The following is an 18450-nucleotide window of genomic DNA, read 5'->3' as shown; positions in this document are numbered from 1 at the left end:
GCTGCCTTGTTTGGCTATGCCCTGCCCCCAGAGGTGGAGTCTACAGAGGCAGGCCGGCCTCCTTGAGCTGTGGTGGGCTGCACCCAGTTTGAGCTTCCTGGCTGCTTTGTTTACCTACTCAAGCCTGGGCAATGGCGGGCGCCCCTCCCCCAGCCTCGCTGCCACATTGCAGTTTGATCTCACACTGTTGTGCTAGCAGTGAGCGAGGCTCCGTGGGCGTAGGACCTTCCAAGCCATGCGCGGGATATAATCTCCTGGTGTGCTGTTTGCTAAGACGGTTGCAAAAGCACAGTATTAGGGTGGGAGTGACCCGATTTTCCAGGTGCCGTCTTTCACCCCTTTCTTTGACTAGGAAAGGGAATTCCCTGACCCCTTGCACTTCCCAGGTGAGGTGATGCCCCGCCCTGCTTCAGCTCATGCTCAGTGCACTGTACCCACTGTCTTGCACCCACTTTCCGATACTCCCCAGTGAGATGAATCTGGTACCTCAGTTGGAAATGCAGAAATCACGTGTCTTCTGCAACGCTCACGCTGGGAGCTTTAGACTGGAGCTGTTCCTATTCAGCCATCTTGTCTCCACCCCTATTTATTAGTTCTAATAGGTTTTTTTTTTGTGGAATCTTTAGAATTTTCTACATATATGATCATATCATCTGTGAACAGAGATAATTTTACTTCTTTTTTTCCAGTTTGGATGCCTTTATTTGTTTTTCTTCCCTAATTGCTCTGTCTAGAACCTCCAGTACTATATGTAACAGAAGTATTAGGCTGGTGCAAAAGTAATTTCGGTTTTTGCCATTACTTTAAAAAAAAAAAAAAAAGGCAAAAACTGCGATTACTTTTGCACCAACCTAATAGCATCCTTTCATTGTTCCTGATCTCTGTGGAAAAGCTTTCAGTCTTACTGCTTTGAGTATGACGTTTACTTTGGGTTTTTTGTATATGGCTTTTACTATGGTGAGATAGTTTCGTTCTATTCATATTAGTGGTGTGTTTTATGAAAAGAAGTTAATCAAATGCTTTTTCTGTTTTCATTTAAAATGATCATGTGGTTTCTTCTCCATTCTGTTAAGGTGGTGTATTGCATTGTTCGATTTTGTGTGTTGAATCAACCTTGCATTCCAGGAATACATTCCAGTTGGTCATAGTGTATAACCTGTTACAATCCTGTTGAAGTGGGTGTGCTATATTTTGTTGAGGATTTTTGTATCAATGTTCATAAGGGATATTGGTCTTAGTTGTTTTGTGGTAACTTTGTCTGGCTTTGGTATCAGAATAATGCCTCTTAAAATGAGTTTGGAAGTGTTCTCTTTTCTTCAGTGTTTTAGAAAATTTGAGAAGTTGAATCAAGATATTTTAATCTTTTTTTTTCCTTTTTGTGGAGTGTATGTTCCCAGATAGCCATTCACATGGTTGGCCCCTTTATATCATTTAGACTTCAGTAAAATGTCTTTTGGGCCTTCTTGAATGTCAATCTAAAGTAGCTTCTCAGTCGTTCTCTATCAGTAGCTCTCTGTTGTTGTCCTCATAGCAATTTTCACAGACATTTTCCTGTGTTATCCTATTTTCTATCAAATTATCCCGTTGCTTATAGATAGAATATAAGCTTGAGAGCAGTCCCTAATCATTTAGAATTTTTATGGTTGATTCTGTTACATAGGCATGATTGATTAAGTCTTTGGACATTTGTGCTTAACTAAATCTCTACCGCCTCTCTCCTTGCAGCCCTCCCGTAAGTCAGGGGTCAGGCGGAAATTTCCAAACATCTAATCACTTGGTTGGTTTTTTCGGCAACCAGCTCCCATCCTGAAGCTATCTAGGCTCCCACCAAGAGTCACCTGATCAGTATAAATTCTGGTATGGTTGAAAGGAGCTTATTATGAATGACAAAAGACAGCCCCTCTCACTCTTGTGAGAGGGTGAGAAAACAAAGATAAAATATCTTGATTCAACTTCTCACTCACTCAGTCAATTCACAGGGTCTTAGGAGATTTTGTGCCAAGAACCTACAAAGACCAAATATTTCCTGTGATTTCATAATATCACACTACCTTACGAGGTTGTTTTAAGAATAAATGAGAGAATGCATGCATAACTCTTAGCACATTGCCTGGTACAGATAGCAGTGGCTCTACTGCTACAACTATTAAGAAGATTTTCTTTCTTTCCCATCCGTCTCTTCCTTGGCCTTCTCTACTCTCCCCTTTTTCCCTCCTCTGATAGTCTTTGCTTGTGTTTCCATTTTCCTAATCTTTCTCTGACGTTTTTTCTTCTGAGTTCTCAATATTAGGTCAGAAGTCCAGAACTTGGAAGGGTTAGGAGTGGCATTGGTGTAGGAGCTTCTCGCAGAAGATTCATTGCAAGCCCCCCTCCCTCATTTACTTTCCTTTATGTAAAGCTGTTGGTTTCATTTTCATCAAGAATCTGAAATATCTCAGGGGAAGTATCTGAATTTACTTTTTCAGAACAGATATTAGCTGTGATAGTGCCCTCCCAGTGTTAGAAGATGTGGGAAATCACTATTATGATTCCTTATATCAGGCTGATTCTTGAGATATGTTGTTTGCTTTAGGAATGATACTGGTAATTTTTTTTTTTTTTTGAGATGGAGTCTCGCTGTGTTGCCCAGGCTGGCATGCAGTGATGTGATCTCAGCTCACTGCAACCTCTGCCTCCCAGGTTCAAGTGACTCTCCTGCCTCAGCCTCCTGAGTAGCTGGGATTACAAGTGCACGCCATCACGCCTGGCTAATTTTTGTATTTTTAGTAGAGACGAGGTTTCACCATGTGGGCCAGGCTGGTTTTGAACTCCTGACCTCAAGTGATCTGCTCGCCTCAGCCTCCCAAAGTGCTGGGATTACAGGTGTGAGCCACCACGCCCTACTGATACTGATAATCTTAAAGAGAGAAATTTGATCATCCTTTCATTAGTAAATTGTGTAATAAGAGTAACAAAGCTTATTGTGGGAAGAAGAGGTTCTCGATTATTTACCCCTTTAGCATTTTCCTGGAGGTTTAGTGGTCATTAGAAAGAAGTACTTGTGGCTAGGCATGGTGGCTCACACCTATAATCCCAACACTTTGGGAAGCTGAGGAAGGAGAATTGTTTGAAGCAAAGAGTTCAAGACCAGCCCGGGCAACATAGCGAGATCCCCATCTCTACAAAAATAAAAATAAGTTAGCCTATTGGGGTGGCATGTGCCTGTAGTTCTAGCTACTCGGGAAGCTGAGGTGGGAGCATGCCTTGAGCCCAGGAATTTTAGGCTGCAGTGAGCTATCATCACACCACTGCACTGTAACCTGGGCAACAGAGTGGGGTCTCTTAAACACACACACACACACACACGGAAAGACATACTTGTTACTAGTGCTCTTTCGTAAGATTTTATCTAACGTGGCATTTTAATTATGGTTTTAAAAATATTTCTTTCCAGTTAACAGAAGATGAAATTGCAACCATTCTTAAATCTACATTGAAAGGACTAGAATATTTGCACTTTATGAGAAAAATACACAGAGATATAAAAGCTGGAAATATTCTCCTCAATACAGAAGGACATGCAAAATTGGCAGATTTTGGAGTGGCTGGTCAGTTAACAGTAAGTTAACTTTAATGGTTTTCTAAACACTTGGCTAATTTGTTCAGATTTGATTATAACTAAACTTCAATTACTTTTTGAGGGGGAATGGAAAGAAATGTGTAGTTTTTTAATTTTTGTGGAGAAGGAACCATAATTGAGCCAAATTTGAGTATTATTTAATTTATAATTTAGGGTGATTGAATGTGAAAATATATCTTATGATCAAAATGCTTAAATGTTCTAAAAGGGAAGCTACGTAGCTCATTTCTGTAGCTTTTATCATTATAGCACTATCTTTAATGACTGTGTTTAATGATGGTAGTGTGGATAAGTTACCTGTGGACTTGGTTATTTTCAGAATTCGGAATTCCTAAGTATGTCATAACTAGTTGAAATTTTAGCAAAATAGTCAATTTCTGATATAATCTGTGGCATTGGAGGTTTTAACATTTTTTTAAAAGAATGTGTGGCATACAGATTTCCTTTGTGCTTTTGTAGTAGCATTTATGGCTATGTAACGTTATTGCAGGATACAATGGCAAAACGCAATACTGTAATAGGAACTCCATTTTGGATGGCTCCTGAGGTGATTCAAGAAATAGGCTATAACTGTGTGGCCGACATCTGGTCCCTTGGCATTACTTCTATAGAAATGGCTGAAGGAAAACCTCCTTATGCTGATATACATCCAATGAGGGTAAGAAAATTATGGTTTGCTGAAAATGTTAGCCTTATATAAGTGTTGCCGTTTTGTAATGTCAATGTAAGTAAATATAAACTAAATAAGTTCATTTAAATGTATTCTTTTTAAAAATGGTAAAATTACCTCTTAAAGATTAGTAACTGTTAACTTCTCTTCCTTCTGCATTCTTAATTGTGAGAAAAGAACCGAAGGCTTTGTATATCTCTACCATCACTGTTCTCCTCCCCCAAAAATATACCTGTAAAATTTTTGCTTGCTTTTCAATAGAAGAAAGGGTTGGTAAATCCTCTTTGCTCTTCAGTTTATTGTTTTCTTGATTGTGGTAGTGAAAGAGTTGGAAGTAATCATTTCTCACCTTTTTACCCACTCTGTAATTTATACCTTACTGTGTGTGTGTTTTTTTCTGCCTTTTCTCTTCTTTGGTCTGAGGATGGTATTAAGCAATCCTAATTTCTAATATTACTATGCACATATAAAGGAATTCGGCTAATTTTTTTTAATGAATGCTTGCTGAGAAAATGGAATTCCTTTTTTGAACATCATTATATGCTTCTGTGACCTCTGCAGGATAATTTTTGAGTTTGAAATATATATTTTGCATATTCAAGTCTAATTGCCTATGTTTCAGGGTTTGTGATGATATACTTTTTAGGTTTATTACTATGTGAATCATATAGATAAGCTCATCATCATAAATAGGTACACTGATCTTTGTATACTTATTGCCCTCTAGTGGCTGCAGTTATCTCAATAAGGATGTAGGAATGAGGGGAGGAGTGTATGTATGTGTGTATTTGTAGAAAAGAGAAGATAATATCTTGGTGGCTGGAGGAATGTGAAGTAAATAGATAGAAAGAGGAAGAATGCATAAAAATTCAGATATTTTAGAATATCTGAAGAAGAATAAATTGGAATTACATCTGATATTATAATGCCATTGTGGGTTAAATTTCGATAATATAGGTAACAGTGTATTATACAGAAAATATTTAAAAATCTGTCTGCTGTATTGAAACATTTTAAAGAGAGTTTTTTTTTTTCTTTTGATTTAAGGTCTCACTCTGTCACCCAGCCTGGAGTGTAGTAGTGCGATCATGGCTCACTCGAGCCTCGACCTCCTGGGCTCAGGTGATCCTCCCACCTCAGCCTGCAGAGTAGCTGGGACTATAGGTATGCACCACCATGCCCAACTAATTTTTTGTAGAGACAAGGTGTCGCCATGTTGCCCAGGCTGGTCTCCAACTTCTGGGCTCAAGCGATCCGCCCACCTCAGCTTCCCAAAGTGCTGGGATTACAGGAGTGTGCCCAGCCTAGAGTTCTTTGAGTAATGTAATTGTATACAATATGTATCATCTTCCTGGTGTATATAAATTCCTTTTGGTAAATGAAAGATAAAAATGCATCAATTGTTTGAAAATAACTTGAAAAACAACAAGGTCAGCATAAAAACAGGAACACAAAGTCTTATTTCATCTCTGATCATTAGTTATCTGTGGTTCTTTTAGTTAGGATGTTTGTAGGGTGATCCTCAAAGTAGGTGTATTTGAGTTTGAATCAGTGAGGTTTACTAAATTACCCAAGGCAATCTAGGTAAGTACAAGAGCTGGGATTTAACTTAGGACTTCCATTATTACTATTCTGCTTCTTCCCTGTGTAAATCTTATTTTTCCAACCAAATAGTTCAACATGTTAAATTTGATCCTGTGCTCAGATAGCAAAGAATTGTAATATGTGGCCTCTTCCTTTAAGGATCTTCTAATATTACCTGAGAGTTTGAATGAATACATTATACATTATTAAAAATATACCTGAAAATAATATTTCTCTTAGAAAAAAATATACATATATTGCAAACTTCCTAGGATGCCTTGCTCACTGTTTTTTTTTTTTTTTTTTTAATCTAAATCCTACCAGTTTTTCAAGTCCCAACTTGGATTTTATGCCTGTGTAGAGCCATTCTTGACAGCTATCGCCCAAGTAAATTTCTCTTTTTCCTCATATTTTGTATATAGGCAATTTCTTCACAGTCCAGTTCTTTGGACAGTTAATCAAGTGTTGCCTCGTGCATTTCCAAACATAATATAGTTTATTTCCTATTTAAATGATATCATTATTTAACTTTTCTTGTGTTTGTGAGCTGTCTTACAAAGTAGAGTATTGAACTGCAAGTATTGGAAGCTGTTAAGATCATGTAACAGATAGTTTTATCACTGGTAACAAGTACTGCCTTTTGTTTTCCTTGAAATGACAGGTTCACTTGGTTCCTTTTTGAGAAAATGTCTGTCAAATACCCAAGTCTGTGTAACCTTAGTTTTCTGTTAGTTATTCTTCAAGTAAAAATGATGTTCTTTGAAAAGAGCCTTGTAGTTTATTTAGCTTGCAGCTCAGTCACACAACTGCTGTTTTTCAGATTATTGTTGTTCTTTGATATGTGGGGAAGTGCTTTGTGCATATTTTCCATTTTGTCAATGTAGAATATTAAAAATACATATTCAAGTGTAGAAATTTAATAGAATTAATAAACTTTACTGTTTCATGAAGGTTTACAGTAGTTTGGTGGGGGGTATAGTGAGGGCAATGAAAGAAAGAGCTGTCCAAGAGAGAAAAAAAATTGTTGAGGGCCCAGCTAAAATTGGTAATTGGGAAAGTATAGTGTAATTAATCCTGGTTTGTGGGCCTTCCTATGGTAGTGTGCTCTGCTGTGCAGTAGAATGCATTATGGCCTTGATATGGAGGGTTTGGGTTTTAATGAATGAGTGTCTTAGAAGGATGGGGCTATAGGGAATTTAAGGATGCTGCTGAGAGACAGTTCAAGGGGTTACTAACAGGGCACAGTCTGGAAAGAAAAGAGAGAGTGTAAGGAAATGGGGTGATCAAAGAATAGGTAGTGTTCTCCATGCTTGCTGCATAGCAGTCATCTGGGGAGCCCTACCCTAAACAGATTAAATCAGAATCTCAGGAGGTTAGAGAGGAGATAAAGTGGTAGTTAAGATATGAGAAAGCTGGTAGGATATGACACTATGGTAAGTGAGTGAAATATTGAAGTTTTTTACCAACATTTTTTTTGTACTGTAGTAATTTTGTGAAATAAATATTTTATCCTCCATTGGGTGGATTGGATGAAATGGATAAGATTATGTTATTTAAGATGACATAACTTGTCAGTGGCAGAACTGAGATATGAACTCAGTTTGTTCTGTGTTTTTGCCTAGACACCAAAGAAATATCCTCTGTGTTAATATCCCAACTCTGTGCAAGTGGAGGAGCGGCTAACAAAAATAAGACATTTTAAAACCATGTAATCACAATATTATAATTACTGATTTAAAATCTGAACCCTCTAAGTTTTCCAGAGTAGCAGGAAATATGGACAGATTTCAATTTTTAAAGTTTTGTTTTCCAGCCATGTTTTGGTAGCCATATAGGCTAATGAGATAATCAATAATCTACAAAGTTGCCACAATGAGACAAAGATGTGATTGACATGAAGACCCCACAGCTGATACAGGCAAAAAACCTGATAGTTATTTTAATATAAGTAAATGATACAATTTACTACATATACATGGTTATCTAGAACAAAGTTAGAGACAAAGTTAGGATGTGGTGGGTGAGTTTCCCCAGCCTCCATCTATAGTGGGGTGCCCAGCCACTGGTGGTATTGCCTAATTGGAGTGAGGATTCTAGCCAGTCTTTCTGAAATGCCTTGCATTCATCCACACAGAGTTCTAGCCCTTTCCACTATGCCTGCCCACTAGCTGTATATAATTAGGAACACTGCAGAACAGTGGTGCTGCCTTGTAGACTGAGTGAACTGGGATTTGGTTTCCCAGTCATTTTCTCAGCCTTTTACCGTGTCTAGGTACCAGGCCTGTTTGTAAAGTAGTATTGCTTAGGCCAGCAAAAATTAGGGGCAAAAAGAGATGCCTTGAGCTTGGATAATTTAGAATGGAGTTGCTTCTCCTTAAGTGGCCACAAATTAATACTGTTTTTCACTGATTAAGGTTTTTGTAGGACATATATTTAGGGTGTCATAGTCTGAGGGATATGAAGAACTTAAAGATGGCACTAAATTAGAAAATGAAAGTGGTTAAATTGGAAATTTGCAGTTATTTGAGAATGGGTCCTTCAAAGGTGTTAAGTCTGAGGTCATTTGTTTTATATGCTTTAGTTTATCAGTTTGTCAAAGATTGATTATTTCTTTTATCATTCCTGGGCAGAATAAGGAATATTTGGAATATAGATGTTCAAGGAGAAATTTTCTAATAAAAAGAACTATTAAAAACACTGGATTTGTTTGATGGCAAGGAGTTAACCACATTTGTTAGTTTCCATACAACTTTTTCTTCCCCCCAAAGAAACTTGTAGTATATGTAAACCGAATCTTCACTGTGGTAGACAGTAATGATTATCTGTTTAGTAAAGGGAAATGATGATGTACACATTGAAACATATAAAGCTTTTAAACAGGAGAGGGATAAAAGTGCTTATAACTTTATATTCATCTATGAGATTAAAATTAGTGAGTAGTGGCAAATGGGAGTAAGTCTAATCAGAATGTTAAGTGAAACAAATTTTTTAAAATTAAAACTCAGTTTATTTTATAAAGTTAAATATGAAACCACCAAATTAATTTTGATCAGTTAGATAAATAGAATAGTTAAAAAAATTTAGTTTTGAATTCAGTTAACCACATACTTTTGAGGAGATCAGTCTTCTCTTTTTCTCAGGCCTTTAGGAAGTGAGTGTGAGAGAGTGTGTGTGTGTGTATATATGTGTGTGTGTGTGTGTGTATATATATATATATATTTATTTATTTTTTTGAGACAAAGTCTCGCTCTGTTGCCTGGGCTGGAGTATGGTGGCAGTCTTGGCTTGCTGCAACCTCTGCCTCCCGGTTTCAAGCGATTCTCCTGTCTCAGCTCAGCCTCCCAAGTAGCTGGGATTACAGGTGCGCACCACCATGCCAAGCTAATTTTTTGTATTTTTAGTAGTGACGGGGTTTCACCATGTTGGCCAGACTGATCTTGAACTCCTGACCTCAAGTGATCCACCTGCCTCGGTCTCCCAAAGTACTGGGATTATAGGCGTAAGCCAGTGCACCCAGCCTTAGGAAGTATGTGTATATATATATATATATTTTAAATCAGGAGGTGAATAAATAGTATCATTTCCTTCCTTCCGTCCTTCCTTCCCTCTTTCTTTTCTTTTCTCTTTACTTTTTTCCTTTCCTTTCTTTTCCCTCCCTCCCTCCCTCCCTTCCTTCCATCCATTTGACGGGGTCTCACTGTGTCACCCAGGCAGGAAGGAGTGCAGTGGCACAATCACAGCTCACTGCAGCCCTCAACCTCCCAGGCTCAAGCAATCCTCCCACCTCAGCCTCTCGAATACCTGGAACTACAGGTGCACACCACCACACCCAGCAAATTTTTGTATTTTTTTCCTTGATGGAGTCTCGCTGTGTCACCCAGGCTGGAGTGCAGTGGCGCCATCTAGGCTCACTGCAATCTTCGCCTCCCTGGGTCAAGCAATTATCCTGCCTCAGCCTCCTGAGTAGTTGGGAGTACAGGCGTAACCTGTAAAAACCCGTTGTGTTTGCTTACCTGTTGTTCAGCATAGGGAAAGGGGTAAGGAAAGAACTGTATGGATCACTCTGTGGACAGCAGGAGAAGTACCTGATCATTTCTTGAATCAGGCAAAGGAAAGAAAATAGAAATCAAACCAAGAATTTTTACTTCTATGCAATGCAATACTGAATGTTTATAACTTTAAAAAAAGATGTGTAAATAAATAGTGTAATTTGGAAGATTTATGTCAAATGTGATTTAAGGAGATAATTGGAGGCACTTGGCAACTTTCTGGAAATTTAACTCACATAAAGCATGACAATCTCTGTTTAAGAGTAAATTAAGAATTATTGATTTTATTGGGGAAGCAGCCAAGATGGCCGAATAGGAACAGCTCTGGTCTACAGCTCCCAGCGTGAGCGACGCAGAAGATGGGTGATTTCTGCATTTCCATCTGAGGTACTGGGTTCATCTCACTAGGGAGTGCCAGACAGTGGGCGCAGGACAGTGGATGCAGCGCACCATGCGCGAGCTGAAGCAGGGCGAGGCATTGCCTCACTCGGGAAGCGCAAAGGGTCAGGGAGTTCCCTTTCCTAGTCAAAGAAAGGGGTGACAGAGGGCACCTGGAAAACCGGGTCACTCCCACCCTAATACTGCACTTTTCCGACAGGCTTAAAAAACGGCTCACCAGGAGATTATATCCCGCACATGGATCAGAGGGTCCTACGCCCACGGAGTCTCACTGATTGCTAGCACAGCAGTCTGAGATCAAACTGCAAGGCGGCAGCGAGGCTGGGGGAGGGGCTCCCGCCATTACCGAAGCTTGCTTAGGTAAACAAAGCAGCCGGGAAGCTCCAACTGGGTAGAGCCCACCACAGCTCAAGGAGGCCTGCCTGCCTCTGTAGGCTCCACCTCTGGGGGCAGGGCACAGACAAACAAAAAGACAGCAGTAACCTCTGCAGACTTAAATGTCCCTGTCTGACAGCTTTGAAGAGAGCAGTGGTTCTCCCAGCACGCAGCTGGAGATCTGAGAACAGGCAGACTGCCTCCTCAAGTGGGTTCCTGACCCCTGACCCCGGAGCAGCCTAACTGGGAGGCACCCCCAAGTAGGGGCAAACTGACACCTCACACGGGCGGGTACTCCTCTGAGACAAAACTTCCAGAGGAACGATCAGACAGCAGCATTCGCGGTTCACGAAAATCTGCTGTTCTGCAGCCACCACTGCTGGTACGCAGGCAAACAGAGTCTGGAGTGGACCTCTAGCAAACTCCAACACACCTGCAGCTGAGGGTCCTGTCTGTAGGAAGGAAAACTAACAAACAGAAAGGACATCCACACCAAAAACCCATCTGTACATCACCATCATCAAAGACCAAAAGTAGATAAAACCACAAAGATGGGGAAAAAACAGAGCAGAAAAACTGGAAACTCTAAAAAGCAGAGCACCTCTCCTCCTCCAAAGGAACGCAGCTCCTCACCAGCAACGGAACAAAGCTGGACGGAGAATGACTTTGACGAGTTGAGAGAAGAAGGCTTCAGACGATCAAACTACTCCGAGCTACAGGAGGAAATTCAAACCAAAGGCAAAGAAGTTGAAAACTTTGGAAAAAATTTAGACAAATGTATAACTAGAATAATCAATACAGAGAAGTGCTTAAAGGAGCTGATGGAGCTGAAAGCCAAGGCTCGAGAACTATAGGAAGAATGCAGAAGCCTCAGGAGCCGATGTGATCAACTGGAAGAAAGGGTATCAGTGATGGAAGATGAAATGAATGAAATGAAGTGAGAAGGGAAGTTTAGAGAAAAAAGAATAAAAAGAAATGAACAAAGCCTCCAAGAAATATGGGGCTATGTGAAAAGACCAGATCTACATCTGATTGGTGAACCTGAAAGTGACGGGGAGAATGGAACCAAGTTGGAAAACACTCTGCAGGATATTATCCAGGAGAACTTCCCCAATCTAGCAAGGCAGGCCAACATTCAGATTCAGGAAATACAGAGAATGCCACAAAGATACTCCTCGAGAAGAGCAACTCCAAGACACATAATTGTCAGATTCACCAAAGTTGAAATGAAGGAAAAAATGTTAAGGGCAGCCAGAGAGAAAGGTCGGGTTACCCACAAAGGGAAGCCCATCAGACTAACAGCTGATCTCTCAGCAGAAACTCTACAAGCCAGAAGACAGTGGGGGCCAATATTCAACATTCTTAAAGAAAAGGATTTTCAACCCAGAATTTCATATCCAGCCAAACTAAGCTTTGTAAGTGAAGGAGAAATAAAATACTTTGCAGATAAGCAAATGCTGAGTGATTTTGTCACCACCAGGCCTGCCCTAAAAGAGCTCCTGAAGGAAGCAATAAACATGGAAAGGAACAACCGGTACCAGCCACTGCAAAATCATGCCAAATTGTAAAGACCATCAATGCTAGGAAGAAACTGTATCAACTAACGAGCAAAATAACCAGCTAACATCAAAATGACAGAATCAAATTCACACATAACAATATTAACTTTAAATGTAAATGGACTAAATGCTCCAATTAAAAGATACAGACTGGCAAATTGGATAAAGAGTCAAGACCCATCAGTGTGCTGTATTCAGGAAACCCATCTCACGTGCAGAGACACACATAGGCTCAAAATAAAAGGATGGAGGAAGATCTACCAAGCAAATGGAAAACAAAAAAAGGCAGGGGTTGCAATCCTAGTCTCTGATAAAACAGACTTTAAACCAACAAAGATCAAAAGAGACAAAGAAGGCCATTACATAATGGTGAAGGGATCAATTCAACAAGAAGAGCTAACTATCTTAAATATATATGCACCCAATACAGGAGCACCCAGATTCATAAAGCAAGTCCTGAGTGACCTACAAAGAGACTTAGACTCCCACACAATAATAATGGGAGACTTTAACACCCCACTGTCAACATTAGACAGATCAACCAGACAGAAAGTTAACAAGGATATCCAGGAATTGAACTCAGCTGTGCACCAAGCGGACCTAATAGACATCTACAGAACTCTACACCCCAAATCAACAGAATATACATTCTTTTCAGCACCGCACCACACCTGTTCCAAAATTGACCACATAGTTGGAAGTAAAGCTCTCCTCAGCAAATGTAAAAGAACAGAAATTATAACAAACTGTCTCTCAGACCACAGTGCAATCAAACTAGAACTCAGGATTAAGAAACTCACTCAAAACCACTCAACTACATGGAAACTGAACAACCTGCTCCTGAATGACTACTGGGTACATAACAAAATGAAGGCAGAAATAAAGATGTTCTTTGAAACCAATAATAGCAAAGACACAATATACAAGAATCTCTGGGACACATTCAAAGCAGTGTGTAGAGGGAAATTTATAGCACTAAATGCCCACAAGAGAAAGCAGGAAAGATCCAAAATTGACCCCCTAACATCACAATTAAAAGAACTAGAAAAGCAAGAGCAAACACATTCAAAAGCTAGCAGAAGGCAAGAAATAACTAAAATCAGAGTAGAACTGAAGGAAATAGAGACACAAAAAACCCTTCAAAAAATTAATGAATCCAGGAGCTGGTTTTCTGAAAGGATCAACAAAATTGATAGACCACTAGCAAGACTAATAAAGAAGAAAAGAGAGAAGAATCAAATAGACACAATAAAAAATGACAAAGGTGAAATCACCACCAATCCCACAGAAATACAAACTACCATCAGAGAATACTACAAACACCTCTAGGCAAATAAACTAGAAAATCTAGAAGAAATGGATAAATTCCTCGACACATACACCCTCCCAAGATTAAACCAGGAAGAAGTTGAATCTCTGAATAGACCAATAGCAGGCTCTGAAATTGTGGCAATAATCAATAGCTTACCAACCAAAAAGAGTCCAGGACCAGATGGATTCACAGCCGAATTCTACCAGAGGTACAAGGAGGAATTGGTACCATTCCTTCTGAAACTATTCCAATCAATAGAAAAAGAGGGAATCCTCCCTAACTCATTTTATGAGGCCAGCGTCATCCTGATACCAAAGCCTGGCAGAGACACAACCAAAAAAGAGAATTTTAGACCAATATCCTTGATGAACATTAAGGCAAAAATCCTCAATAAAATACTGGCAAACCGAATGCAGCAGCACATCAAAAAGCTTATCCACCATGATCAAGTGGGCTTCATCCCTGGGATGCAAGGCTGGTTCAATATATGCAAATCAATAAATGTAATCCAGTATATAAACAGTACCAAAGACAAAAACCACATGATTATCTCAATAGATGCAGAAAAGGCCTTTGACAAAATTCAACAATCCTTCATGCTAAAAACTCTCCATAAATTAGGTATTGATGGGACGTATCTCAAAATAATAAGAGCTATCTATGACAAACCCACAGCCAATATCATACTGAATGGGGAAAAACTGGAAGCATTCCCTTTGAAAACTGGCACAAGACAGGGATGCCCTCTCTCACCGCTCGTATTCAACATAGTGTTGGAGGTTCTGGCCAGGGCAATTAGGCAGGAGAAGGAAATCAAGGGTATTCAATTAGGAAAAGAGGAAGTCAAATTGTCCCTGTTTGCAGATGACATGATTGGATATCTAGAAAACCCCATTGTCTCAGCCCAAAATCTCCCTTAGCTGATAAACAACTTCAGCAAAGTCTCAGGATACAAAATCAATGTGCAAAAATCACAAGCATTCTTATACACCAATAACAGACAGACAGCCAAATAATGAGTGAACTCCCATTCACAATTGCTTCAAAGAGAATAAAATACCTGGGAATCCAACTTACAAGGGACATGAAGGACCTCTTCAAGGAGAACTACAAACCACTGCTCAATGAAATAAAAGAGGATACAAAGAAATGGAAGAACATTCCATGCTCATGGGTAGGAAGAATCAATATCGTGAAAATGGCCATACTGTCCAAGGTAATTTATAGATTCAATGCCATCCCCATCAAGCTACCAATGACTTTCTTCACAGAATTGGAAAAAACTATTTTAAAGTTCATATGGAACCAAAAAAGAGCCCGCATTGCCAAGTCAATCCTAAGCCAAAAGAACAAAGCTGGAGGCATCACACTACCTGACTTCAAACTACAAGGCTACAGTAACCAAAACAGCATGGTACTGGTACCAAAACAGAGATATAGATCAATGGAACAGAGCAGAGCCCTCAGAAATAATGCGGCATATCTACAACTATCTGATCTTTGACAAACCTGAGAAAAACAAGCAATGGGGAAAGGATTCCCTATTTAATAAATGGTGCTGGGAAAACTGGCTAGCCATATGTAGAAAGCTGAAACTGGATCCCTTCCTTACACCTTATACAAAAATTAATTCAAGATGGATTAAAGACTTAAACGTTAGGCCTAAAACCTTAAAAACCCTAGAAGAAAACCTAGGCATTACCATTCAGGACTTAGGCATGAGCAAGGACTTCATGTCTAAAACACCAAAAGCAATGGCAACAAAAGCCAAAATTGACAAATGGGATCTAATTAAACTAAAGAGCTTCTGCACAGCAGAAGAAACTACCATCAGAGTGAACAGGCAACCTACACAATGGGAGGAAATTTTTGCAATCTACTCATCTGACAAAGGGCTAATATCCAGAATCTACAATGAACTCAAACAAATTTACAAGAAAAAAATAACCCCATCAAAAAGTGGGCGAAGGACATGAACAGACACTTCTCAAAGAAGACATTTATGCAACCAAAGAACACATGAAAAAATGCTCACCATCACTGGCCATCAGAGAAATGCAAATCAAAACCACAATGAGATACCATCTCACACCAGTTAGAATGGCAATCATTAAAAAGTCAGGAAACAACAGGTGCTGGAGAGGATGTGGGGAAATAGGAACACTTTTACGCTGTTGGTGGGACTGTAAACTAGTTCAACCATTGTGGAAGTCAGTGTGGCTAGTTCTTCAGGGATCTAGATTCTTCAGGGATCTAGAACTAGAAATACCATTTGATCCAGCCATCCCATTACTGGGTATATACCCAGAGGACTATAAATCATGCTACTATAAAGACACATGCACATGTATGTTTATTGTGGCACTATTCACAATAGCAAAGACTTGGAACCAACCCAAATGTCCAACAATGATAGACTGGATTAAGAAAATGTGGCACATATACACCATGGAATGATATGCAGCCATATAAAATGATGAGTTCATGTTCTTTGTAGGGACATGGATGAATTTGGAAATCATGATTCTCAGTAAACTATCGCAAGAACAAAAAACCAAACACCACATGTTCTCACTCATAGGTGGGAATTGAACAATGAGGACATATGGACAAAGGAAGGGAACATCACACTCTGGGGACTGTTCTGGGGTGCGGGGAGTGGGGAGGGATAGCATTAGGAGATATACCTAATGCTAAATGACGAGTTAATGGGTGCAGCACACCAGCATGGTACATGTATACATATGTAACTAACCTGCACATTGTGCACATGTACCCTAAAACTTAAAGTATAAAAAAAAAAGAATTATTTTAGCGTAAAAAAAGGTCTCTATCTCTGTGTCCTTACGCTACCTACTTACAAATAAAGGAGCCCTGCAGATATTTTGAAACATAAGGAGTCATTTTTGATGAATGATGTCTTCAAAAATAATGCTATCCTTTCCTGAATAGTCTTTTCCTTAACCCACCATATTTTCCAACTGGCTCCCACCTCCCTTTTTGGAGAAACATAGCATTTAAATAGGTGCAACAAATGCTTTAGTATAGGCAGCGTAAAAACAGACATGGGTTAGAAGATCATTCTTTATAGTGCATATCAAAAAGTAAAACACAGTAGCTCTCTCCCATTGCAAATCCCATGGTACTACTTTTTTCACAAACAAATGATTTTAAAAAAAGAGACAAAAAATGTGGTTATGTCCACATGGAAAGAGTGAACACTTAGTTAACCGTTTTTTAATATTTAAAAAAACCCAACCGCAAAAAAGAGAAAAGCATCCATGTCCTCCTTCCTTCCTGCTCAATTGATAATAAAATTTGCTTGAGAAGTTCTGGAAAACTGATTCTCTGTAGTGGTGAGACTTGAGTAATACCACACCCAACACACTTAACACACCTTCCATCTCCCAGTCCCTGCTGTATAGGTATTTGTAGATACCTTGGATGTCTTAGTGTTTGTGCACCTGTGTTTGTATGACACCACCTGTTGGAAGATTCCTTGCAAGGATTTAACACAGGGGTGAATGGCATAGAGGAGTATCTTCATTTAGCCTGGGAAACCAGAAGTCTGAAATCAAAGTGTTGGCAGGACTGTAGTCCCTCAAGGGGCTCTACAGGATAATCTGTTTTTCACTTTTTCCAGCTCTTGGTGGCTGCCTGCAATCCTGTTTTCCTTAGATTGTAGTTGTCTTACTCTAATCTCTGCCTACGTCTCCATATTGCATTTTCCTCTGAGTGTCTGTGTCATCATCATCATCTTCTTTCTTCTTTCACAGGGTCTTGCTTTGTCACCCAGGCTGGAGTGGCGTGAACATGGCTCATTGCAGCCTCGAATTCCTGGGCTCAAGCAGTCCTCCCGCCTCAGCCCCGCAAGTAGCTGGGACTACAGGCACAAGCTACCATGGCTGGCTAAATCTTATATTTTTTTTGTGGAGATGGGGTTCACCATGTTGCCCAGTCTGGTCTCGAACTCCTGAGCTTAAGCAGTCTGTCTGCCTTGGCCTCCCAAAGTGCTGGGATTACAGGTGTGAGCCACTGCACCCAGCCCTGTGTCTTCTTTTTTGTCTATCTACCTCAAATTTCTCTCTGCCTTTCTCTTATAAGGGCACTTGTCATTGGATTTAGGGCCCACTCAGATGATCCAGGATGATCTTCTGTTTTCAAGATTCTTAACTTAATTATATCTGCATAAATTGTATTTTTCCCCCCCAAATTGTGTAACATTTAGAGGTTTCAGAGATTAGGATGTGGACATATCTTCTGAGGATGGCCATTTTTCAACTCACTACACTCGCCATAATATGTTCTCTTCTTTCAAATAGAGAAAGAAAATTTAAGATTAATAATTATGTATAATTTAAGATTAACATTTATATAGTATAAGTATAATTACATAATTTAAGATTATAATTAGGATTAATGAGTAATATATAACATAAAATTTATCATTTTAACCATTTTAAAATACTCTATACAATTCATTGCCATAAAGTACATTTACATTATTGTGCAATCATTACCACTATTTCTAGAAAATTTTTAATTATCTTAAACTGAAACCCTGTACCCATTAAACAATAATTCTCCATATCCTCTTGCCCCAACCCCTCGCAACCAGTATTCTACTTCCTGTCTCTATGAGTTTGACTGTTCTAAATATTTCATATAAGTAGAATCAAACAATATTTGTTCTTTTGTGTGTGTGTGTGTTTTATGTAGCCTAATGTTTTCAATAATTTATACAAGTCGTAGAATGTGTCAGAATTTGCTTCCTTTTAAAGCCTGAATAATATTTCTTTGTATGTATATAGCATATCTTGTTTATTCATTCATTTGTTGATGGGCACTTGGGTTTCTTCCTCCTTTTGGCTTTTGTGAATAAT

At 39.2% G+C, this 18450-nt stretch overlaps 1 protein-coding gene across 9 annotated transcripts in view; it reads left to right on the top strand.

Annotated features, from left to right (window-relative positions):
- Positions 1-18450, top strand: part of STK3 (serine/threonine kinase 3) — a 459940-nt gene that overhangs the window by 115091 nt on the left and 326399 nt on the right. For all 9 annotated transcript variants that reach the window (XR_010159291.1, XR_010159292.1, XM_063816448.1 and 6 more), the window contains 2 exons: positions 3434-3598; positions 4110-4277. Coding sequence is in view for 7 of the 9 variants with exons in the window: in XM_063816448.1 (XP_063672518.1) it covers positions 3434-3598; positions 4110-4277 (333 nt within the window). In the remaining 2 variants the exon portion in view is untranslated. The remainder of the gene's footprint in view (positions 1-3433; positions 3599-4109; positions 4278-18450) is intronic.

This window comes from Pan troglodytes, chromosome 7 (genome assembly GCF_028858775.2).
Source record: "Pan troglodytes isolate AG18354 chromosome 7, NHGRI_mPanTro3-v2.0_pri, whole genome shotgun sequence".
In the NCBI taxonomy this organism is placed as follows: domain Eukaryota; kingdom Metazoa; phylum Chordata; class Mammalia; order Primates; family Hominidae; genus Pan; species Pan troglodytes.
The sequence above is the reverse complement of the archived record's forward strand: the minus strand, read 5'-3'. Positions and strand labels throughout refer to the sequence as shown.